The sequence below is a fragment of the Dermacentor andersoni genome, chromosome 10 (genome assembly GCF_023375885.2).
Source record: "Dermacentor andersoni chromosome 10, qqDerAnde1_hic_scaffold, whole genome shotgun sequence".
Classification (NCBI taxonomy): domain Eukaryota; kingdom Metazoa; phylum Arthropoda; class Arachnida; order Ixodida; family Ixodidae; genus Dermacentor; species Dermacentor andersoni.
In genome coordinates this window covers 126,591,500-126,617,784 of record NC_092823.1, presented here as the reverse complement: position 1 = coordinate 126,617,784, position 26,285 = coordinate 126,591,500, and the positions used below count along the sequence as shown (strand labels likewise).

The 26,285-nt window shown below is 48.1% G+C and overlaps 1 protein-coding gene across 1 annotated transcript in view; it reads right to left on the bottom strand.

The window, feature by feature from the left end:
* The window catches only part of Myo81F (unconventional myosin 81F), a 124,817-nt gene that overhangs the window by 26,928 nt on the left and 71,604 nt on the right, over window positions 1-26,285 (bottom strand). The window contains exons 18-31 of the mRNA XM_050192564.3: window positions 22,802-22,986; window positions 19,862-20,096; window positions 18,347-18,559; window positions 16,658-16,746; window positions 15,495-15,783; window positions 12,053-12,277; window positions 9,717-9,851; window positions 8,427-8,585; window positions 7,942-8,012; window positions 6,253-6,442; window positions 5,181-5,281; window positions 4,696-4,786; window positions 3,596-3,716; window positions 1,540-1,817 (exon numbers count right to left, since the gene is read on the bottom strand). Coding sequence (XP_050048521.1) covers window positions 1,540-1,817; window positions 3,596-3,716; window positions 4,696-4,786; window positions 5,181-5,281; window positions 6,253-6,442; window positions 7,942-8,012; window positions 8,427-8,585; window positions 9,717-9,851; window positions 12,053-12,277; window positions 15,495-15,783; window positions 16,658-16,746; window positions 18,347-18,559; window positions 19,862-20,096; window positions 22,802-22,986 — 2,382 coding nt within the window. The remainder of the gene's footprint in view (window positions 1-1,539; window positions 1,818-3,595; window positions 3,717-4,695; window positions 4,787-5,180; window positions 5,282-6,252; window positions 6,443-7,941; window positions 8,013-8,426; window positions 8,586-9,716; window positions 9,852-12,052; window positions 12,278-15,494; window positions 15,784-16,657; window positions 16,747-18,346; window positions 18,560-19,861; window positions 20,097-22,801; window positions 22,987-26,285) is intronic.

Sequence of the window (26,285 nt, the reverse complement as noted above, 5' to 3'; positions counted from 1 at the left end):
TCGAATAGCTTATGCCCGGAGGTCAAGCGGACACACTGGCAGTGCTTCTGAAGTACACTGCTGACATCGATAACGCGGTGGCACAAATTATCGCCCACGTGTCTTCGTAGAACGACGGCAGCGCGACAACGACGGCGGAATGACGACGGCGGCACGTCAACTGTAGTGCGCCTGCGCTTTCTTCGTCGCTCGTTTACACTACGGAGGCCAAACTGCACTCCGGCCATCCGCTGCAAGATCGCGCGAATCCGACGCACTGCGGTCAGTCGGTCTAAGCGAAGCTGTGCGCTGAGCCAGCAAGACGAAAACGGCGCATCTCGATACGAGACGCGCCGTGGACTTCAGCGACGACGAACGTGCCGTCACCGAAGGAACTCGTATATGTCAGGCGGAGAAATGCGACGAACCGCCACGACCGACCTCGTCATCTTTAACTTCAGACACTACCAGCCCTGGCTCGTGGACCGTGCTTGCCTAGGGATGTAGGCCAGGGGGCTCCCGGACGTCTATAGGGGCCCAACCACATTTAAATAGATCCAATAAAGTTTTATCCATCCATCCATCCATCCATCCATCCATCCATCCATCCATCCATCCATCCATCCATCCACTACTCAGCCCTCGCGCGACGCCCAGTCCTGCGGCGAGCGTCGGCGTCCCTCGTGACGGAGCGAACGAGCACAGCGAAGGATGAAGGAGCGAACGCGGAGCGCAGCGGGGGGTATGAAAGACGGATCAGCGAAGAGAGCGCGAGGAGGAAAGCGGAGGAGGAGGACATGGCGAAAGTGGGAGAAGAAAAGCGTAGTGCCGCGCAAGACGGGCTCTGCGGCGACGATGGCTACTAGATGGCGCCAGTGTAGCGCGCGTCGTCTGGGAGGTCTGTCTGCGGTGGCGGCGCTTCGCTCCGTTTGCAACGTGTCGCGCGAGACAGATTGTCCGCGCCAGTCAATATATCGCGAAATTAACACACGTATATAGCTGCGCTCAAATTTCGCATTAGGGAGTATCGTAATCGTCGGTGAATTTTTTTCCCAGGGTCTGCGTTGGGCTTCATTTCTAGCTGGAGTACCTGGATTGTGAACTAGTGTTTTTGTGTCCCCACTGGTAAACTACTCGCGGGAATTCGTTTTTGAGCGCTTTTGCATTTCTACGGCGCTAATCTCACAATAGCGTTAGTCTTTATATTGCACGTTGCAACAAAATAGTAGCTGGCGTCTCTGCGAGGCGTCAACGTCTCACGTATACAGTTATTAACAAAAATTAAGCCCATTCAGACATTATTGGTGTGCTCCACATTTAAGGGATCTTTGAACATGAACAGCGTGCTTCGACCCACCTCCATTTACGATTTCATTTCCACATCATTTTCTGCAATCATTACGGTCATTAGCTTTACGCTTGCATAACATTCACTTCAACATTCGTGCAAACATACACGAAAGGTTCGCCTAATAACGACTCTCATGTTAGCCTACGATATACGCCGACATTTTCTGACGGTCTCCGCGTGTTCGTTTCAAGAAGGGACGCGTTGCCCACCTTGACGTTGAGCTCGTACGAGGGCTTCATGCGGGCGGCCAGGGGCGGCCAGTAGCTGGCCACCAGCGACGCCACCTCCTGGTGCTGGGGCGTCTCGAACAGGTAGCACTTGTGCAGGTCCGGCACGCTCTTGGACAGCGTGACGGTGACCAGGCGGTCCTCATCGTTGACCAGCACGGACTCGAGGTCCGAGTAGCGGTACGCGTTCAGGATGGCCTTGCTGTCCGCGTTCACCAGCAGTACGCCCTCGCAGCTGATGCCCAGCAGCAACTGGTGGTCTGCGCGCGGCGTACACACACAAGCGAGGTGGCGTTAGCTCGTCAGTCGACCGCCCATTTCCCCGATTGTATAGGCCAACGTGTAGTAATTAGGCCACGTTGTATTAACCGACCGTCTATTGCGATTTCGGTACACCACTGGTCTGCACAAGAGAAGAACAGCTGGGTTCTCATGCTGGCACGAAATCTACTCGGGTACTCTGTGAACGAACTAAGAAGACTGCATGTGTTCTATAAGCACGAACCCCGGAATTCCTGCATGTCTTGAAAAGGTGGTTCGTGAGCTTAGGCATGCCTTCACCAAATCTACGCGCCCGCTGTTCTCGTAATTGACGACGACGGTGAGCATATGGCGTAAGACCTGTGCCGCGACTGGAGACCGCAAAGGATGGCTTGCACACGTACGCCCCTGGAGGTGTATACAAGATGTACAAGAGGCCATGCGTAGCGGAGGGATCCGTGCTAGTCCTGATCATCTGTGGCTCTTCAAACGTGTGCCTGAATTTATAGACGCACAAACGCGTTTCGCGTTCCTCCGACACATCTAAATACTGCCTCCGCGACCGGGAGTCGAACCCTAGACCTCGTGCTCAGCAGCAGCAGCAGCAGCACGCCGTCGCCACTGGGCCACCACGCCAGGTTTCCCGAATTACACAGTCAAGTGACGGTCAATACAGTCATTAGCACCAAAAGATTTACAAGGACGACGTGCTTACGACGTTTCCGAAGAAAAGGCACAAGAAGGTTGTAAAAACAAAATGAGTATACACTAGTAGTCGTTGCTCCGAAGTACAATAAAAAGAAAACGAAGCGAACAGATCATTGTAGGTTGGTCATCGCGAAAGTAAAGACGCAGCAAGCTTAGTTGCGCGTGATCGTGTAACTGCATGTACGAAATCACTACTTGTTGTTGGGATAGTTGGTTCACGCATTTAGCGATGTGTTAGGACGCGAACTAGGGATAAAAGAAAAAAAAACACGACAGACAAAGGAAAAAGCATCTATTTGAAGGGGACCGGTTCACTTTTATATGAAAGGAGCCAAGGTGCGTTGATAGATTCACGCATCGCAAACGGACAAGGAACTTGAAATTGCAGGAAAAAAAAATACATGCCTATTCAAACGCAATAAAAGGCACTCATACGCTCTTTCCTGTGTGTGTCGTACTTCCCAATTCGCGTTCTAACACATCGCTAAAATGCAGCTAAAGACGTCCTTTCATTTTATTTGTTCAGGTATTTGTCTGTACTTTCACTGAGGCAATATTTCAAAAAATTGCAAATATGTGACCGCTTTTTTTATTGCCTAACCAGCCATGAGTCCCCACCTTTATAAGACTTCTGAAAATGTACTTTCTTCAACGACGTGGGTACATTCACATTTTAATTTATTTAAAATATTTTAACCACAACAGAAAGAGTTACCAAAATGTTGTTAATGTTATTTAACAAGGACTGATTCCCTCGAGGGCCGAAATTTATATGCGACACCATTTCTTTGGCTACCTCTCATGTGAAACTTCGTCGTCTCGCGCCGATCAAACGAAAGAGTGCGAGCAAGTAAGCGGACAGTTTAAAGCTTGACGCCAAAGGTTGACAAGAGGCACCGACGTCATTGGTGATGGTGACAGTTGTACCCTCTACGACCCCCAGAAGAGAGGTTCGCGTCTCATTCGGGGGTTGTTGGCCCGCCGTTCGAGAAACACTGCGCTAAGGTGTAGCTCGGAAATAAACTTAACGAAGTGATCGACGGAGCGAGAAAATGGCGGAAGGGCGCACCGTAAGTGAGGTAGCCCCGGCAGGTGACCGGGAACAGGGCGGTTCCGTACAGCGGGTACTGCATGACGATGGACAAGTACCACACCTTGCACACCAGCTCGGACTTTCCGCTTCCGTACGTCTGGGTGAGAAGGAGGAGGAGAGTACGGACACGATTATTCACGGCGCCGAAAAAAAGGCATAGTTTCGTTTTCTAAGCCTAACGTTTTCATTCGTACAACGAATAACCGCCAATGAAACGTACCAGGACGGCGAACCGGGCAACTTGTGACTTATCGGTGGCATCAGCGCGCAGTAAACAACACAGTAAGAGAAGACGTGACAAACACTGTCTCACTGCTGAAACTTTATTGGGAACATTACTGTTATCTTTTTTTTCGTTTTCGTCACGTCACTATTTGAGCCACGTTTCTTTCGCAACTAAGTTTCACTTGTCAGACAACGGTTGTCCGGTTTTCTCTTTCTGTGCCGTTTACCGCGTGCTGTTGTTATGCATAACGGTCTATTGAGTAAGTGATGTGGAATGACTGCTTTACCACCGACTGCCTTCAACTAAGCGATTCTTGGCTCTTCGAAATGCACATGCGTGTGTGTGTGTGTGTACGTGTATTCAAGGAATAAAACGGTAATGAGCGCATAGGCAAAGGATTGCTATCTTTTTATAACTGTAAACAAGCTACATGTAGGCAAACTGTGAATATAGCAAGTTATGGATTGGTTAAGTTATATGGGTAAAGTTGTGGGCATAGGAAGCTCTGAGCAGAGTAAGCTATTATAGTTCAGGATGTTACAGGCAGAATAAGCTAAGGGTAAAATAGGTAATGGGTAGAATGAGGTGTATTAGGTAAACTTTGCGCATATCGAGCTGTAGGTAGATAGGTAGACTAAGCCATTGTAAATATGATTTGGTAGATTAAGCGATGGATAAAGTAGACTATAGGTATTACAAGCTATTAGCAGGCTAAGCTACACATAGGTGAGCTATGGGTATAGCAAGGTAGACAAAGCTGTAGATAGGGTAATCTATGGGTACAGCATGCTGTCGGTACAGTAAGCTATTGGTTCAGCGTGCAACATGTTTAACAAGGTAAATGGCTCACTCTATGGGCGGTGCACAGAGCCTGGATCCACTCGTTCTCGGGACGCGTGTCCCTGATGCGCTCGGCGATGTAGCTTTCCACGTCCCGATACCTGGAAGGTCCACAGTACGCGCTTGAGCTCGCGGGCTTAGTTTCGCCGCTCGGTCACCGCGAACAAACTTCACAGAGAGGGTGCAGACCGGAATTAAACAGAAAATAAAGCACAGATTCCCCCCCCCCCCCCACCCAAAGAAAAAAAAACCGCAGCAAAGATCAGTTGTCAATAGAAGAACAATTTCTAAGCGTACATTCCTTCGCTTCCCTTTTCAAGTAACCCCCGACGGCATATATGTTTACATAGATATAAGCTTACCTTTACTTAGCCCCACCTATCCTATTTTAGTGTGAGTCTCTGCAGAGCAACGTACTGCCGCTGCTCTACTGTCACTACTAGTATATCACTGCCACTGCTCGTTAGTTGTACTAATAATAAACGAAGAGGTCACCTGTCAAGCTCCTCGATTTCTGACGGCTCGCCAACAGAGACCTGAGCTTGCAGGCCAGCTAGCTGTAGAGCTACTCTCTCCACCACAGGGAAGCTGTCCGCCTGGAACGACAAGTGAGCATGCGCGGGGGGAACAAGCGTCAGTACTGGAAGAGATCGAAGATCCACGCACCTTCAAAGGGACACGGAAGAGGAATACGTTAAACTTGAATTCGTAAATTAAACTTTATAAATGGCCGTAAACGTCCATCTTGCCGTGGGCATGGTAGCAAGTCACAGCGTACGCAAGTCACACAAGGCGCAAAAAGCGATGAGGGGGTTTGAAATTCCCGTGCTATGGCTTCTCGTGAAGTCACGAGATTTAGAGAGCCTGTAGTCGAAATGCAACAATTGATGTCCCTGAGACTTATTCAATGTTTTTTCTCTGCTGATTCTCGATCATTTATATTGGCGGTGCTTAACTCGTGTGCAATTTCACAAACTGCAGAACGCGCCGTTTTTGTTGCTGCGTTCTTCTTTTACATATATTCAATTGACTGCCGACACAGACACTCGAAAACTGCTTCATTGTCAGCCTGCTCTTATTTCACCTGATTTTGTCATCACTTAAAAAATTGCTGTTCTCGTGGAGAAACCGGAGACGAAAGAGTTGCTTATATCTCCGATAACGTCTAAATTAATCAGTCAATCCACAAATGAATCAAGACAGCGCCTGCTGTGGCTTAGTAGTTACAGTGATTAATTCGCGCTCTAAAAATACTCAGACTCAATTTAGTGACTTTTGAGGAATCTTTCTATAAAGAAAAAAGAAAACAGCCTCAACACGCGGGAACACTTTGAAAATCACCACCTCCCACTAATGCAACGACTGCAGAAATTTTTTTCCGTCTAAGAAATTTTTTTCCTTCAATTGATCCTCTAATATTTTCTTTTTCGCCAAATAAATTGAAATAAAGAGGAAAGAAGAGACATTTCGCGAGACTTATAGGCCGCAGCTCTCTAGTGTCCCTCTAAACAACCTGGAAAAATCTAGACCCCCCCCCCCCCACCCATTTTCTTTTTCTGCGGCGTACCTTGACAACGTCGTGCACCGCCTGTGCGTACAGGAGGCTCACTTCGACCGGGTCCTGTGGGATCTCGCGCACCGCCTTGAAGAGTCGCTTGCGGAATACGAAGCGGCACTCGCCGCCCCCGAGGGCCTTGGTCGGCCCCTTCTTCGAGATGGTCGTGTACTTGGTCAGCGTCGCCGACGTGCGCCGACACCTGGCGGCGGTTACGGTTTAGGTAGATTAGATAGATAAACAGACAGATTAGATAGATAGATATATAAACAGACAGATTAGATAGATAAACAGATAAATAGATAGATAGACAGATAGATTGATAGATAAACGGATAGATAGATAGATAAACAGACAGATAGATAAACAGACAGATAGATAGATAAACAGGCAGATAGATAGATAAACAGATAGATAGATAGATAGATAGATAGATAGATAGATAGATAGATAGATAGATAGATAGATAGATAGATAGATAGATAGATAGATAGATAGATAGATAGATAGATAGATAGATAGATAGATAGATAGATAGATAGATTCGTTCAACGGACAACAGCGAAACACGCACACTGTAGCAAATTAAAGTGGTTTGCAGGGCCAGTTGGTGCGCGATGACCGTATGGGGGGTTCCAGTAAGCACCGACGCGAGCTGTGCTGTTTGTTGTGCACGCACTGGTACTTGCTGGAGCCCCCCTATAGTGTAGTAAAGACCTGCCATGGCGTCAAACGCGCTCGAATTTTTTTATAACCCGAAACTATGCATAACGCAAGAGCATTCTTATGTTGCGGGATAACTCGGGCTGAGAACAATTCGACTCCCATTTTAATTCCGATGGCAGGCTCCCGCTTAGTGTTTGCACCGGCTTGCACGAAAACGCAGTGGATCCCCCCCCCCCCCTCACCCCTGAGAGAGAGCCGAGCCAGTCCGAGTCCGCTCGCAGCTTAATGACCCTGCTCTGCCAACGTGAAGGCCAGGACAATCGGGAAAATAAAAGGTCGTTGTTTCAGGCCAAAATGTTATCTTTGGCTGAGCGCTGATTACGATCACTCTTCAAGTTTGCCGAGACTTTTCAGATTGCATCCTAAAACCAGCGTCTCAAAGGCAGACCTCTAAGGAGAAAAAGACGTCTTGAATATGCAAAGCCTCTTGAGGCCACGGAAATAGGCGAACCTTTTATTGGTTGGCACAACGTAAATTCTATTTGCCAGAGTAGAGACTCTGTACATGTGAGTGCCCTGGGTGTCATTCATGAATTCGATGCTGACATTAATATGTTTTTGCGTGTACGCTGTAGTACTGTTTTCGAAGTGGAAGTGGCGAAGCCAGTGTCAAGACGACACCATTTTTACTGTTTTGTTTAATTGCTCATTTGTTTATATCAAGTACGATGCATCGCACGTGCGATACGTTATATTGTATCCAATGTTCATGCCACAATTGCACGCGCGCCTACGGGTGAATTCATTTTCTTGTGATCTACGCAAATTTTGTTGGAGCTGGACAGCGTACATATGTACCCTTCCTATTCGTAGGTTGTCAGCGAATATAGTCTGCACTACATGATACTTTTCGCTACCAGCAATGTCTGCACGCTGCGAAAGTCTGGCCGGCTTGCACGAAACAGCCGTCCGCATTGATAAGCAAATTATATTCAGGCGTTGCCAGAGATTGTATGCAGCTCGCGCGGCACTTACGTTTCCCACTGGTAGATAATGTCGGCGAGGTATTCGAATCCTTTGATGACGTGTTCGTGGTCAGGAGTGCACTGCAACAGAGCGTACAAAACCAGTCACTTCACACACACCCTAAAGTGACTTCTCTGTACAGGCCGATCGGCCTATATCTAATGTCCACTGCAGGATGAAGCCATCTCCCAGCGATCTCCAATTACCCCTGTCTTGGGCCGGCTGATCCCATCTTAGTGCTAATTTCCTATAAATTCTCTAAATGCATCGATACCTAAAGCTACAACTACCTCCATCCCGTCTCTACTACCTGACTGTTACACGCATGGGCGAATCACTGCGTGACACCGAGTACGGAAGCAGCCCTCGCGCTGCGCCTTCGCAAAATACGGCCCGCATCATAGCCTCCGAGAACTACAATTCGCGCCGGCAATCTCGGAGGACACGGTCTGGGCGCCATGGAAGAAGTGTCGGAGGCCGTATCCCTGACGAACCTCGTACAGCGCCCAGCCGTCGAGAGAGCGCAGTCCGATCTTGGTTGCCAGCGTCTTGATGGCGTCCTCGGCCGTGATGGACGGGTGGATGTCGATGGCCTTGGTACGGCCGTCCATGAAGTAAAAGCGGCACACCAGGTTCTCTCGCAGTCGAACGGCCTGCACGACACGCAGCAGAAAACTCACATTGGTCCACACTATGCTAGCGTGAGTGGTCATTGCAACTGAACAGCGCGACAGACAGAGTAAGAGCGTACGCACATTTCGTCTGCAGTTCTGTGTCGAGCAAGCTATACTTTATTAAGGAAAAGGCAGAGAAATCAGGACGTCTACCGTCTGTCCCGTGTAGCCCGCATCGAATTGTGAGTCAAAGATTGTGTTCCAATACTCGCCGTAGACGGCTAAATAGACAGCCAGGCGCATAGCGGGCATCTGAAGGCTTGTTCCAGTTCTGACGAAGGCCAGCAAAATAAGACCCCAACGCGAAGACTGCATCAACGTAAAACAAAAAGCCATGCGAGCTACTTTGCTGTCCAAACCACAAAGCCGATTAGCCAAATGTCTGGCAATACTAAGGAAAGCTCGTCTGCGCACAAGATATCGTAGCCACTGTTTTTTATGTGCTTAATGTGAGCTACGTGGTGTTTTTCATAGGTTCCCGCACACAACACTTTTAAACACAGAAAAAATATGTGCTTTCCTTAGCTTTTCCTTGACGACGCAAGGTGGCACCTCGTCGAAGACCCGTATTCCAAATGCATTCCACTGCTTGGTTTCAAAGCTCTTCTTAGCAGTCAAACAAAGTACACTGCCTTCAATGCTTTCCAGACTTGTAAATGCTCAGAAACAGTTAAAAAAACCATGCAACATGCTCGCATTAGTTATCGAAGGAAGTTTGTAGTTTATCAATTGGTCCCTTGACCTTCATTCTTCCTTTCCTTTCAGTTGTTCTTGTGACGCCAAAACTTGCGAGAACAATAAAGCACCTTTGTTATTACAAAAACAACGAGGAACACTTATATTCAGTTGTATACTGACTCGCCATCATGACATCACATGTCCGCTAGGTTCCAATTACTGCATTGGATAACATCACTCTAGCTGCGTCTATGATTTAGGTTAGGTTATTTGCGCTATATCTCGCCCATATAAATCACATAAATGATTTGTTTTCTGCTTGCTGATCTACGTAAATATATGACAGCACCTGCAAGTCAAGAAGGGCTCTGCCTTCAAGTCACACTTGCAAAAGTTGACGAGCAAGGCAACGCGCGGAACCACCGTACTCACGTTTATCTCCAGAGTCGACGGCGGCATCTTCCGATTAATGGCGTTCGCCGTGCTTAAGTTTTCGAGGCAGTACTGCGCGTAGGCAGCGATTTCAGAATCCTCCATAACGCTTTTCTTCAGGTAGGAATAGATGTACTGAAAGACAAAAAAGAGAAAAAAAAAGAATAAAAAGAGCTGAAAGCCGATTTCAGCGTTTCCCTCCTGCTCGGAACTCATTTACTGCGAAACCGCAGGAGTTACTGCAGTATTCGAATTCGACACCAGGGGCGGTATTCTGCTAAGTGCATGTCCACCTAGTGGACATGTCCATTTCGTCTGCCACTGATGTTCTTTGAGTTATTTTTGAGTCTGAAGTTATTTTGCTGATTGGCTGGGCTGGGACACGTGCCAGAAGGAGACAGGCGCCCCCAGCCAATCAGCCCTTCAGCAGCTGACGAAATGGACACGTCCGCTACGTGGACACTTAGCAGAATACCTCCCCAGCAGTCGTTCCGGCATTTGAATTGTACATAGAAAGAAAGGTGTGTCGTTTAATACGACGTTGTCGTACATATCGGCGTGCTGTGATGTTCCTTGTAGTATTTTCCGTTGTGCTTTGTCAACACACACGCTCTGCAATAAACTTTATCGAGATGCAGACAAGCAAGCCGTCAAAAGGTGTTGTAGCAGCCGTATATATGGTGAAAACTATAATGCACATGTGTTATTACATTACACAAGTAGAATGTGAAAAAAGAAATACTCGCAGCTCTCCCGGCTACACCTGAGCTAATTGCGAAAGCACTTAACGATTTATGATTCGATGACTAATAATCAACCTCACTTTATCAGAGCCACCACCTCTATACAGTGCAGTGTGATGGAGAGCATTGCGCCATCCAGCGCCACCGCCGCTACTAGTGTCACGTGCCTGTCGACGTCACACCACCCCGCGCTGCTCCTCCTTGCCTGCATCGTCGCTCTCAACCAGGTGGCGTTAGCTCAACCCGGCAGTTACTTTTTACATCTCCGAAGGCGAACTATTTACTGGTATAATGCTAGTGCATTAAAAATTTTGCGAAGACGCGTATTGTGTGAGGGCGTCAGGATAGGCCCACCTACGCCTTTGATTGCACTGCCTTCGGTATCGGCGCCCGCCGGAAATTTTGGACCAATACCAAAAACGAAGGCCGGTGAGCGTCTTGCTTAATGCTATCGCATTAAAACTGGTCTCTCGCTACTTCTGTTGCAGTCACTGAGAAATAGAACCAACGACTTTATCACAACTGAGTAATGCATGCAGCTAACAGCTAGGTACTATATAGCAAAAAATATTGTGGAATGTGCAATAGGAGGTTTTTTGTGATTTATAGTATACACTAGAAACGCTGATCTGCTTGATATACGGGGTAGACGAAAATTGAAAGGAACATTATCGGACTTCAAGCATCATTGAAGAAGTGTAGGTAGAATCTAAGTGGGTTCACGCCTGCGTCCCAGCTGTTGAAGAGTCTACGCCATAGTGTCTTTGTAGTTTGAACGACGAAAAAGTAAATACCTGTTGACGGCACAATATCCCAGAACACACAAATATAGCCTGCCATTTTGTAGCGATGGCACAGTTATCTATCCTCCCTACAAAACAGGCCTTGTGGTAAGACAAAGACGCTGAGCTTACAACAGCCATTACTGTCGTGCATGCCAGGATTGACTTTTTGTTGCGGTGACACGACCACATAATTTTACGCTTGGCAGTTGCGCGTCGCGAAATAAGACAAGAAGCTGACTTGTTTTTTTTTTTTCGACTGGGAACAAGCATCCCTTTTAACGTCCTTCCTACTCGTTCGTGTTACGAGAAAGTTCTAGAAGAGTTGATGGTAGGGCTAGTTCGGTTTTCCATAATTGAAGTAGTTAGTAACTTAGCGCGATAAAAAAAGAAACACAGAGACATGAAAGGTGGACAAAGACAAGCGCTTGTCTTTCTCCGCCTATCTTGACTCTGTGGTTTTTTTATCGCGCTAATTAAGTTGCCACTTCAATTCGCTTAACCCTTGTTAACCAATAATATCACACTCACTGTTCTGTGCTATTTTTTCTACCTTTTTCTTGCACCGTTATACGTTTGTTACAAACTTATAGAGTTCCTTTTGATTGTACTCATATGCAGCTTTACGTAGCTAATATGTTTCTCTGACTTTTAGGCTGTGCACTTGGCTGGTGTTCTTTTTATTATTATTATTGTTACTAGATTGTATGTACTTGATTCTATGCCCCCTTACTCAATCCCCATGTAGGGGCCTTGTAAGGTATTTTGCAAATAAATAAATAAATAAATAAATTACGTGAAAGAGCCCCACCTTCGAGAACGCCTTGGACGGCCTGAAGGAGACCACGCTGAGCGCGATGAGCAACCAGGCCCGAACGGTGGCCTCGTGGCTCGGGTTGTTGGTCGACTGGCGCACCAGCTGCACCAGGATCTCGTCGCGAAGCTCTTCGCGCTCGATGCCGTAGCCGATTATGCTCTGGATTGTGTGCACATCGCCCTCGGGTTTCCCATCGGCACGGAGGTACTTGCACAGGTCCTGCGGAAGGACAAGACAACGAGTTCCCTCGCAGAAATCGAACGCGACGTTCGATTGCACCTCGACATAACGCCTATACTGCGGGCGTCGCGATCTCAACAGAAAAGCTACAATGCTCTGTAACGATTTTCCTACGGAAACAAGCCAACGGCGAACAGGTATGCAGTTGGCTCCATCTAATTCGACCCCTGCGGGACCGCAAGATTCGGTCGAGTTATCCGAGAGGTGGAATTAACGAATTCCCTCGCAGAAATCGAACGCGAAGTTCAATTGCACCTCGTCATAACGTCTACTGCGGGCGTCACGATCTCAATAGAAAAGCTAAAATTCTCTATAACGATTTTCGTACGGAAATAAGCAAACGGTGAACAGGTATGCAGTCTCGACTTTCGCTAATTCGAGCCCCGCGGGACCGCAATATTTGGTAGAATTATCCCAGAGGTCGAATTAACAAGACGGCGGCAAAATGAACGCATTCAAATCTTTTTTTATTGCTCAAGGTAGTCCGCAATATCTTTTTGCTTCTTGCTCTTTAAGTGCGACTCAGCCAGCGTGAGGCAAGCGTTTACGTGTTCAAACGCTGCCTCAGCGTGACACGACACAAAACGAGTGGCAACGGATGTGTTCATGGGCGGAAGAAGTGCCAGCAACTAATAGATAAAAATAATTTAAATAAAAAAGCTTCACATCTATAGAAAAGAGTAGCACCGCCTTTTGAATTTCTCGTTTTCAAGCTTTTAAGAAATGTAACCACTGCGCGCATGAGGGAGCTTCGCTGGGAATCTTTGCGGATCGAATCAACCGAAGCGGCCTACATTAGAGTTCGAACTAAAAGCGCTTTCCTCCCGTAGCAATGCGTGGTTTCCCGCCGGGATATTCCGGTACGTTCGAATTAAGTGCAAAGTCGAATTAACCGAGTAAAATTAACGGGAGTTGACCGTATAAGTAGAGACAACGCTCTTCATTTCTTTCTCAAACAAGCAAGAACTACTGGACTCAACAGGCTGTGAATGGTGCGGATACCAGTTTTAGGCTCTCTGTAAACGTATTACTCTTTACTGAATGTCAAAAACCAGAAGTACAGACGCGTGCATAAGCGCTGGTGGCGTCATCTCGTGACGCCGACGTCAGCTAGTGCCACACAGACGTAAAATGGCAACGACCACGTTCTACACGTAAGCTGGCCCAAATGCGTTTAGTTTCAGTTTAGTTTCAGTTTATTTGTCCTGTATGTTTACAGGAGCGGGAGCAAAAGCTAAAGGCTATACAGCCTGACAAAGACATCTGCTCCTAACTGAAGCAAGGTGTGAGAGTGGGCTAGTTGGTAGTCCATGGTGATGTAACCAGCGCAAGAGGGGACACAGAACACAAGAAAGGCGACAAGGACCAGCGCTGACTTCCCACTGGCGTTTATTACAAAAATGTATGAATATATAACCTTGTGCACTTGATCACAACCGGATATAAATGTACAAGTTAACATGACCACAAATCAACAAGGGCGCACCAAGGTCTAAGGCAGCCTCCCCCCCCCCGTACAAACCCCAAGTAAGCAAACTCTTTATCAGTCAACGCTATAGACGGTATACTAACGCACTTGCCTCCTGCAATAGCCGCTGCCTCAGTAATAAGTCTTGTGTTTTCGTGCGCATTTCTTGCTGGTAGTATTTCTGTTTTGTCAAAAAGTGGACGACATTCGCATTGAGAGCAATGTATTCCGAGGAAACTCTCTCTCCCTTTTTGCACTTTCTGATTATGCTGCTGCAACCTCACATTTAGGCACCTTCCAGCCTGTCCTAACGCATTTTTTACTTCTCGCTCCTAAAAGCCATTTTATGTTGCAACTAAAGTTGTCCTTGCAATTCTAGTTTTGTGAACTCGGCAGCACGGTATTACGCCACTCCGCGGCTCGCGTATTTCGCAAATTGAGGACGACGCAACGAGCGATGGAAAGAAGAATGATAGGTGTAACATTAAAGGATAAGAAAAGAGCAGATTGGGTGAGGGAACAAACTCGAGTTAATGACATCTTAATGGAAATCAAGACAAAGAAATGGGCATGGGCAGGGCATGTAATGAGGAGGGAAGATAACCGATAGTCATTAAGGGTTACGGACCGGATTCCAAGGGAAGGGAAGCGTAGCAGGGGGCGGCGGAAAGTTAGGTGGGCGGATGGGATTAAGAAGTTTGCAGGGACAACATGGCCACAATTAGCACATGACCGGGGTAGTTGGAGAAGTATGGGAGAGGCCTTTGCCCTGCAGTGGGCGTAACCAGGCTGATGGTGATTATGAATAGTACACTGACAAAACGAAATACCAGAACATGTGCCAAGCAGCCGCAGTGCATGACGGTAGCATCTCGCGAAGCTTTATTCAACAACAACGTGTTAGAAGCGTTTTTTTTTTTTTGCGTTGCGACTAACATTTGTCCTTGCAATTCTAGTTTGGTGCGCTCTACAGCTGGAACTCAGCGTCACAAAAAGGTGCCTCCAACGCTCCGTGATTCCGGTGGTCCTCAAACTTTAATTGCTCACCGACAGGCTGAAAGGTCACACTCCCCAATGGGCCACGAATATCCGACGGAAATCCGGATTAAATCCGAACGTCCAGATCCTGCACAACGGATATCCGGTGGACGTTCGGATAACATCTGAACATATATCCAAGACCAATACAGAAAGTTAAAAATTAAATTATGGGGTTTTACATGCCAAAACTACTTTGTGATTATGAGGCACGCCGTAGTGGGGAGACTCCGGAAATTTCGACCGCCTGGGATTCTTTAACGCGCACCTAAATCTAAGTACACCGGTGTTTTCGCATTTCGCCCCCATCGAAATGCGGCCGCCGTGGCCGGGATTCGATCCCGCGACTTCGTGCTCAGCAGCCCAACACCATAGCCACTGAGCAACCACAGCGGGTAATACAAAAAGTTCTGCGGACAAACAAGGGACGTCGCGTTTTCGATCGTTAAGAACACATCCGATAAATTTTATTCAGCGTACATCCTACGGTCGTCGTTACTAGGACATCCGACAGCGGACACTGAAGGTAGATGTGCTTTCGTCGGCCTCACTGAAACACTCAAATGTTTGGATGCAAGACGATATGTAGCGTTATACTGCTGCACATAACCTCGGTACCGTTGCACGAAGCACCGGGGACATCGGGACCACAGCCAAGCAGCGAATTAAGGAAGAGGCCCCCACACATACCTTGAATATGGAACAGGCGATGGCCACGTTCTCCGGGTCGTAGATGTGCAGGTGCGACGTCGGGATGGCGCTGCTCCGGCTGTAGGTGACCATCTCGTACTTGGGCAGGATCTCGCCGGAAGACTTGCGGCGGCGGGACAGCGTCCGTATCACCGGACCACCGCCGAAGTCGCGCAGGTGGGCGTTGAAGTGCCTCTCGGCGAACTCGATCATGTCGTGGTGCTCCTCGTCGCCGTCCGCCGCCGCTTCCTCCATGGCGATCAGCTGCTTCTCGACGCGCTGCCGCCGCCTGCGGACAGTTCGAGGACGTCGCGTTGCACTACATGGCACACATGTTATTGAGCGCGTGCTGGTGGGCGAGTTGGTTTGGCGCCTTCGTTGTAAACACGTTATACATGTTGTATATGGTATCTTGTTTCAGTGTTTATTTGGAAAAACGAAAATCTCTGCCTATTCTACTGTACTGCCAAGTTTTGATAAAGGGCGCAGGATCTCTGTCAAGCTTGCGAGCTTTTAGTCGTGTCTCTTTCTCTGTCTAAGAGCGACGAGTTCGAGGCCGTCACATTGTACTACATGGTACACATGTTTATACGTCTTATACATGTTGTCTCGTTTCAGTGCTTCAGCCCGCACGCGACAGGGAACTCACCGCCTAATTTCCTTGTTTACTTCCCTCCTCTCTCTCTTCCTGTCATCTTCGTTTCCCCTTTCCAATACCCCCGGTGTAGGGTAGCCAACCGGACGTTATTCTTGTTAACTTCCCTGCCTACAGTAGTTTTTCTCTTTCCTCCCCTTCTCCTCCTTGCGCCAGCGTTTATTTGGAAAAATGAAAATCTCTGCTTATTCTACTGTACTGCCCAGTTGATAAAGGGTACAGGACCTCTGCCAAGCTTGCGAGCTTTTAGTCCCATCTCCTTCTTTGTCCGAGAGAACATAAAGAGTGAATTGAATCTAAATGAAAAGCTGAGGTCACGCGTCGCCTCGCGCAGTGTGCGAAACGAAAATATTTTGGAGACCGCCACCCAAATGTTGTCGAGAGAACGAATCACTGTAGAATTAAGGAAACGAATCACTGTAGAATTAAGGAATGAATTCCGGGGTTGTTACGTGCCGAAACGTGCTTTACGTCTCCGTTTCTGTGCTAACGGACCAGGGGAACGTACCTGATATCTCTGTCGGTATCATCGGCATCCACGTGGTTCGTCATTCGTCTCCTCTCGTTATTCGGGTGTCTTAGCCGTACAGGAGGCTCCTGAAAAGAAACACAAGCACATTGAGTATTCTTCTTCTTTAATTTCAACTGAGATTAGGGGAAAAAAACCATCAAGGTACGTATGCGGGTCAAACGGCGGTATTCACGAAAGCAGGAGTACTGTCAAAATCACCTAATCTGAGTGCCGTACTATTTGTACTCTGGAGGCTTCACTTTAAGCACTTTCGCTTGCTATGTATGAGTGCGAAAGGGAAAAATTGTCATCCCCCCGTAAGTACGAGCTGAAAGCATGTAGGACGAAGCTACAAAGGAGAAAAACTGGTTTCGTTCATTAGCAAGCAAATTGATTGATTGATTGATTGGTTAATTGATTGATTGATTGATTGATTGAAACACTTACGTTTCTCTTTAAACACAGCTCCATAATTGAAGAAAAACCCGCTACCAACGTCCTGAAATGACATTGGTTTCGGGGTTCGATCGGATCCGACAAGAACGAGTTTTTCTTCAACTGCATGCGAAGCTTAATTTCAGAGAAACCAGTTTCCTTTGTAGCTTCCTGCTACTGTCGTGTGGATGACAATCTTCCCTTTCGCGAAAACTCCCTCCAACGTGCTGGTTTCCGCACAACTTATGGGCTTATTGAACCTCTATGAACGCGTCACTTGTTTAGAAATGGAACCCAAGGTGCTGTCAGACGTCCCTGTCGGGTACGCAGTGTCTAGACGGGTACTCCCGTAAGATATCACTGAGGGCATACTATCGGGAATATACAAACTACGGAGTGGGACGTCATGGCGATACGGCGGTGCTGCCGTCACATTCCATTCAGATAAAAAAAAAGGTTTCGGAAATTCGACGAACTTTGCTGGCGTTTTTTTCAATGGCGAATGCCATCGAACGAGGAGTCTCTCTACACGTCGCATTGTGACTGCCATCACATTGTAAATCGCATCATCGCGTTGAGAAGAGCTTGCGCTAGCGCATTTGCCAGAGGGAATGCGAATCGCTCGCTATAGGCTACCGCCGCCACTGCGCCTCGTTCGCTCTCGAATGCGAGGATATCGTGTCGTTCATTCATAATGGCAACAGCGCGAACAAAACGACGACGGAGTGAAAGGGACACGGGACGAGCGCCCACTCAGAACTAAGTTTACTGAAACACACACATCAAGGAATATAAGCGACACAGGCGATCACATGGCCAATTGAGGAACGCACAACCAAGCCACGTGGATACAGGGCATCTGTTACCGTGTCGAGCTATCTAGGTGCATTAATTCCTACTGAGATCGCTTATATTCCCGGTGTGCCCCACCTATATATACTGTGGCGAAGAAAGCATATGTCGCCTTGAAGAAGACTAGTCCCCTTGTCGAAACGTTGGCTCCTGTTTTCACCTTGTTCTCGTTTCGCTCATATTCCTGATGTGTGTTTCAGTAAACGTAGTTGTGAGTCAGCGCTCGTCCTGTGTCCTTTCACTCCGTCGTCGTTTTGTTCGCACCGTTACCATGATGAGTGTATACCAACTCGCCCAACTTTCCGCTTTAATATCGTGTCGTTCAGTTCTTCCCACAGAGTGCAGCTTGAGTGCGTAACCTCGCCAAACCATTCCGATCGTGGAACCGAGGTCACTGACCTCGGGAGGAACCATGGTGCAGGGACCGTTGAGCTCCCTGGGGGTGCTCGGAGACTGCGGCAGGCTGGCAGGTCTGCGCTCCTGGAGGAAACTGGGCGAGGGCGGAGGAGGGGGCGAGGGGGACACGACGGGGCTGGGAGTGACGGCCACGTCGCCCTGGTGCTGCAGGTCCCCGGTAGAGGCCGACAGGTCGGTGGATGCCAGCGAGCAAGCCTGTCGTGTTCGATGGAAGGAGCACACGCATATACGCGTTGAAATTCGGCGAACGCTACGGCAAGTTGCCGACAGGGACGTAGATAGAAGAGAACTGACGAGGAAAAAATTAGCGCAACCAAAAGACAACGCACGTATATAGAGAAGCAGGGAAAAGGCGGGGAAGGCGGGAGATGGAAGTTCAAGACGAGAACAAGGTGAAAGCAGGAGCCAACGTTTCGACAAGTGGACTTGCCTTCTTCAAGGCCTTGAAGAAGAAGAGTCCACTTGTCGAAACTCTGGCTCCTGCTTTTACCTTGTTCTCGTTTTGCTCATCGTATATAGAGAAGGGAAGACGAAGAGAAGCGTTTTCGCCTTCCCTTGCCGCGTGCCTTGTCTTTATTATTGCGCTAATTTTCCCCACCAGCAATGCAAGACCAATTAGCCGAACAATTTCCTCTTCCTGAAGAAAAGGAAGTGGATACACTTGACGCTAACAAATTGGTACAGTTCAGTTTGAAACTCGCGACCATCTTTATACCAGGAAAATAGCCTTCACTGTTGCTTAAACGATACTTCAAGGGATGATACATCTCCGTTGGTCTTTAACATGCCTATATGTGGGCTGTACACTGTCATTAGATTTCCTACTCGTCATCTTACTTGCGTCAAATGAAAGCCCACCAAACCCTCTAAACCTTACAAAAGCTACTGGAACACGTTGGAACACTCTAACCAGTTTATTATAGCGCATGCATAAAGAAAGAGTTTCGTTTTTGTACCCACAAGCTGAATGCATGATGACGTCGTGATACGCCGTCATGCCACGCGCCAGAGCAGCCACAAGCTTGCTCTAACGCGCGCGGCACTCTCGTTTATAATTTTTTTGTTACGAGCAACATCACCATACTTCGCCTTCTCTCTACGCAACGTCTGCAAAATTTTGCACTGCGTCACGACGGCACGCTGATGTCGATGACGCCGGGAGATCGACATTTAGAGACCAACTGTAGTGCCAAACTATGGCATCCTGTGTTTCTCAACCAGCATACTTGCTAAATGCGATCCTTCGACTTGCGATACAGGCGTGTAGTAGAGTTTCGACAACTCGTCAAATATGTGGCAGAGAGAGAGAGAGAGAGAGCAAATGATAAATGAAAGGTAGGGAGGTTAACCAGGACTGAGCCCGGTTTGCTACCCTACACTGGGGAAAGGGAAAGGGGGACGGAAAGATGTGTCAGTACTCCTTCATCATATATAGGGGTGTGGTCCTCCTCTCCATAGCGCATATACCGGGCCCAATAGTGGCGCGTATGTGCCTACCTCGTGCGCCTCGGCCTCCTGGAGTATGATGTCGACCTCCTGCGTGATGCCGCTGACGTACTCCTGCGCCTGCGCGTGCGGGTCGTGCACCTCGCTGAGGAACGAGAACATCTCGTCCAGGTCGACGCACTCGGACTGCTGGTGCTGGGACTGCGAGGACGAGTCCGGGCCGCCGCGCCGCAGCACGTTCTTCTCCACCAGGTTGGAGATGGCCGCCAGCTCTTCCTTGGCGGCGCTGCAACGCCGAACCACGCGACACCGTCGCCTCAGCTCAAGTTTCGAACGAAACGAACACGGGAATAAGAAACGGACGAGGAGACGCGGAGGACAGAAACGACCACGAGCGAGCATTTGCATAACGCGACTGGAGCCAAAGGGGTCGGCCCGACACGTGATCGTCACATCAGAGCGAGCGGTAGGTTTTAGTGCTCCCATGCCGGACACGTAAGAATCCATTACAAAAAAAACTTCCCGGAGCCAGACACTCTCGGCCAATACGCTGCCTCACGGGTCACGTGCTGGGCCAACTCTTCAAGTGATAAGGCGAGGGGAATGACTTCACAGAGAGTTGGCCTGCCAATGCTGACAGCGTGAAGCGATGCATCCTCCTAGTTTAGCTCCTTCTCCCATGCTAGGATGGAAGGCAAGCCTGCTCTCCGTGAAGCCACATCGCCTTCACTTTTTCTCTTAATAACTCGGCCCAACACGTGACTCCGCGCTCTGCGGACTCGGCCTAGTCTGTTGTGGTTCGCGGTAGGTTTCACTCGACGGGCACATATGACTGACTGCCTTGCCAACAGAGCTCTGTGCACATGTTCACTCGATGTGTTCGCGCAACTTTAGTCGTTTATATTGTGACGTATACATTTATTGTCTTATGTGCAACGTCAGAAAAAGGTATAACGGGTGCGGCAGCTACGTGCAGCTGTCGCACCCATTGCCTTTTCGCGAGGAACGTGTCCGCTGGAGGTGGAAGGCGCTAAAGCTTGCCGCGACACGATCACGTGTTGGGCCGACTATTTTTGGCTTCGACTGCGTTGCGTTACGCTCCATTCCAGTTCTTCCCACATCCACGGAAACAAACGTGGCGAGGTAACGTGGAGACAATGAGACGGCTGCAGGAAGGGAACGGTGTTTCGGGAACCACAACGAAGGCTACAGGGCACAGCATGCTGTCAGTAAGGTTTGGAGGGAAGCGAAGCAAAGTCAAGTCCTTGATGAGAAGACACTGGTGGGCTAGTTGGTTGGAAAATGATTGTATATACAAATTAACGTTGATTTCGGCGATATAAATCAATATGGGTCTCGGTGGCTGGGCTCAAGAATGGTAGTCCGATAGTCTCGTGGGATGAGGGCCCACTGTTTGCAGGTAGCGCCGCCGGACCTGATTAAAACCAGGGCAGGTCCACAAGAGGCGTTTGATTCACGACGCCAGTAGGAAAGTAGCCCAGCCTTCAGCATTACAGTCGACTCCCGTTAATTCGAATTTCTGCTTAATTCGAGCACACTGGAAAGTCCCAGCGAGGAACGGCACATTGAAGATAAAACTTGGTTAGTTCGAACGCGAAACCATGCCGATTCGATACCCAAGCCAGCATGCGAACGATGCTTAGTACATGGCTTCGGCTAAACTTCCTCCTTCTGGCTTGAAACAGCTTCGTGACTTCGCAAACTGATCGTTTTCAAGAAAGTACATACTGTCCTATAAACAAGTAGATAAACATTATTAAAATTGTCCGAAAGCAGGATTCGAACACAGGACCTCTAGCAGAGAAGCCCGATATTGAAACCATTACACCACAGACGCACGGACAAGCGAAACTGGTGATTAGGCAGCGATTATGCGCGTTCACACATGTAAGCGAGGAGCAGGCGGCAGGGTGTACTACTAAGTGTGGGTGCAACAAGCAAACTACGCCGTGGGCATGGGATCTATATGCGCATGCAGACACGTGCTATACCGAGCAAGCGCCCGCCGACTTACCCGTATTCCTGCCTCGTTTGAACACTAGGCAAAGAGATAACACACAGGAAGCTGGTAAGAACATTCTGTTGATTGAACACGTAGCGAGTTGCACAGGGGCACCTTTGCACGAGTTTACAGTCGATCCTAGCGCTATGCCCGACAAGTGAATTATTTCGAGGCTCGTATACAAGAAATGTGACCATGGCAGTGGGTCGTGCTGCCTTCTTGAGACGGCGGGGTAAGTGAAGGTTTAGCCGTGCAGTTAATCGATTATCGATTAGTGGTCGTAAGCATGAGCTTTGCGATTTATTAGCGCGAGAATTTCGAACTTGCTCTCCTCGAAGGACGTCGTCCCCGTACGTAAATGCGCTCACCGAATAGAAATGTGTGAAGCAATCTTCCGGATAAAAAGTTAGGGGTACGTGGAACTTGTTCTGTATAACAGTGGCTACATCACTTGAGCAGAGTTTCAGATATTTATTTTCACGTGCATTAACAAGCTAAAAAAAAAACGACGTATAGAACACCGTTCCATATATTTTGAGATTTTATCTGGAACACTGTTCCATTTAGGTTAAGTTAGGTAACGTTAGCTTAGGTTAGCTTAGGTTAGTTCAGGTTCGCTCAGGTTAGGTTAGGTTAGGTTTGCGTTCGAATTGTGCTTGCCCATTGCGTTGTCAACGTCTCACTTCCGTCCTCGTACAGTGGCGCTGAAAATGTTTTTTCCAACTTACAGTATACCAACACACGCGCGACGTACACCAGTGATGCATTTAGGTAAGGGGGAAATAGTTGCAAAATTTTTGTTTTCCTCACTTATAATGGAACAACATAGTAGATTAATAGCGCGCATATATATATATATATATATATATATATGTATATATATGCGTTATACGGAACGACAATACACCCACGTGGTACACAACGCCCAAGCGGGTGAAAGGAAAGAAAGGAAAAAAAGGCGAGCTCACCGCATCATGTCCTCGGCGGAGGCCAGCTGGGCCTCGTCCTCGGCGAGCTGCGCCTCGGCGCGCTCGGCCTCGATGCGCCGCCGCTCGAGCTCCTGCTCCTCGCGGCGCCGTATCTCGGCCTCGACTCGACGCATCTCGCGAAGCGCCGCCGCCACCTCGCGGGCGAACATGCCCCGCACGTAGGCCTGCGTCGTCGTCGACGAAGGAACCCCGGGGTGAGCTCTCAATTCGACAGTTGCCCCAACACCAGTCACTCTAACACAGTGGAGAGTTTCAGGTTATGACGCAAGCGGCTGACGCAAGCGAACTAGGGGCGACGGTACTGCGCATGCGCAGACCCAGACAACGGGGTCTGCGCATGCGCAGTACCATGGCCCCTAGTTTCTGCGTACGGAAGCCGCTTGCGTCCTCTAATCTAAAGCTCTATAGTATATCCTCCACAAGCCCATTACGTGACTTTTCAGCAATCAATTTTTTTCCCCGCGCACAACACGAGATTGGAATGGCCTGCCCACCGAAGTTGCCACTGTCGTCGACCCACTTGCATTCAAGCGGCTCATCGAAAACATCCAGTTGTAACTTGCAGTATCTTTGTTTGCCATTAACCACCCACTTCCTTGTGTAATGTCTCCCCAACGAGAGACATTTGAGGAAATACATAAGTAAAATCGAAGGGTGTGGATTGAACGGTGCATGATCAAGCCGAAGACAATACGAACAATGGATTATGAACGACACATTTTATAAGCCACTATTGCTCTATCTCTGCGAGCGGACCTGCATTCTTATGTTAAGTTTCATACCGACGTTTACGCCGAATGACAATCCTAGCGAATTAAAAAAAAAGAACGATAGCTGCCAGCGCAACTTCTCTGCAGCGTACAACGAAAGGGTTAAAAAAATCGCAGTAATTAGAAGGAGTAGGATGGCACACACACACACACACACACACACACACACACACACACACACACACACACACACACACACACACACATATATATATATATATATATATATATATATATATATATATATATATATATATATATATATATATATATATATATATATATATATATATATATATATATATATATAGATCTCGAGGCGTCCCAGGAATATTGTATATGGAAAGATTTTTCGGCCCACATGTGAATATAGTTATCCTCTCAGAGGCTTCGTGCATTTCAGTTTTCCTCCCGAAAGAATTACGTTTTCTGCGTTCGGATTACAAGCCGAAGCCGTCATGCATGCACCTCACGTGTACATTGCAATGGCCCTATACCAGGGATTATTTTCGGGAGGGGTATAATTAATTGCGGGCACAGCTGCGAACACTTCGAAATATTGCCTTACTTTTACGCGTGGATCAAGCCCATCGCCGATGTGTAATCATATAGACATATGATGCATTGTAACATAATATAATTACGTATATACGCAAGTTGTGCTTGGCAGTTTATCGCCGCAGCTGCAATTCCGGGAGGCGTCAGGAACCCCTAACCTTGTTCCTGGTTACAGCTCGGGTACATCGTGTTCGCGCATTTTCTTACGTCATTTACTCTGAAAACCTCAGTTAGTTTGACATATGCCACTTGCGCTTGGTGCAAAGCCTGTAGGAATGAGGAGAATACAGTACAGCATTCTCTCGTGTTCGCGTACTTGTCGCTGATCTTGGTGCGCGGACGTTCTGCCCGTTGCATCTGTCACACGACGTCTGGTACGAACTAAATGCTCACTATAACAAACGCTGCGCAAAAGCCCCTGCCATGTCCACGCAATGTATACGCAGCTTGTCTCTATATCCACGATGTCCCCTCGCGCGCACACAACGGATGTCCGCAGGACACGCAAAGCGCGGCCAAACTATTGTTCGAACGACGTCCGCAGGACGTTTTCAAACACACCTCTGAGACACCTACGTCCTGGCAGTGACTGTCCACAAGATATTCGCGGCACGTCACTGCAATCAATGGGATCTATGACCTTGCACGGGCATGCCGGGAATTGCATCGCCCGAACGTCTCCTCTTAACTTATATGAATATAAACATTCCACACAGTTACACGCGACGAGATCGTGTCACTTATCAGTTATCACTAATGCTGCCAAAGAAGCCGCGTGCAGCGGCCACAGATTCCCGAACACCACGATCGATCGTTCACGCAGGGCCGTTCAAGGCATCCGCGTTTTGACAAAAGCTGACATGGTCTTGGATCGTGAGAACATGATAAGCGACGTTAAAAACACGAGTCACGCTCTAAAAACAAGTACACCCCATTTGGTGCAAGTTTACGCCACCACAAATAACAACCATCATCTGCGCCTTGCTTGCGTTTCTTTCCTTGAAAAACTCTGCGCTCGCTAAACATGCCCGCCAAGAATGCTGCGTCACGCTGACAACGCGCAATGTAGTTCGTGGTGGCCTGGAATTATACCGGGCGCGCAGCGTCAGCAAAAGGAAAGACACGAAAGACAGACGACGACGATCATTGTTCGGGGGCAAAGATGAGCCCCAAAGGGCGGAAACTTTCCTTAGAGCGCATATTAGAGAGTTTTAGGTTATAAGGGACGCAAGCGACTTGCGTACGCAAGAACTAGGGGCGGCGGTTCTGCACATGCACAGACGCAGACATAGGGGTCTACGCATGCGCAGTACCGTAGTCCCAAGTTCTTGCATACGCAAGCCGCTTGCGTCCTCTAATCTTAAAATCTCTAGTTTCGAATCCTGCCCACCCAGTGACGCCAAAATCGGGAGTCACTTTAGAGGGCGCCACTTATCTGGCAGTCAGTCACGTGTTATGAAGATATGGGGTTAGGGTCGGGAGAAAGTTATTCTAGCGCGTGTCAGGCGAATCCGTAAGAGGAGCTGCAGCGCATGGCAAAGGAGTTTTTTCATCTGCTAACAAAGCCTGACGGGAGTATAGCGCAAAAAACTCGGAATAAAAAGTTACGAATTTTAACGCTACTTTTGTCATCTCTGTTCACCAGCTAGCCAATCATAAAATTCTGCTACACTCTAACAACAACAGGGTTAAAATAAACTACTCGCTCCCAAGCATTTCGGGGCCATTTGGCAAGGATTGCCGAAATGCAAAAGGGTATTGCTTCACGAAGCAATAGCTTTTTTAACGCCCATTGAGCCTTTTTTATACCTTTACAGTCTATCCCTATTACTGGCAGATGACCCGCTATCACTTAGTAACTTGCGTGACTTTTTAGAGACAACTGGTTATTTACACCAACTATAATGTGACGCAGGCTTAGCTGCTTTAACGTTGCGTTTTCTATTGTCTTGTGACTGGCGCAGCACGGCCTCAGTAGCCCTTGCGCCATTAAACCCCAACTAACCAACCAAGCAACCCATCTTTTTTAACACAACTTTCTTCATGACCTCATTTTCATATGTATATATGTTTCTGGAAAAATAAACGAACCAAAAAAGAAACGAATGAATTACTAATGTCGCATGTTGTGCACT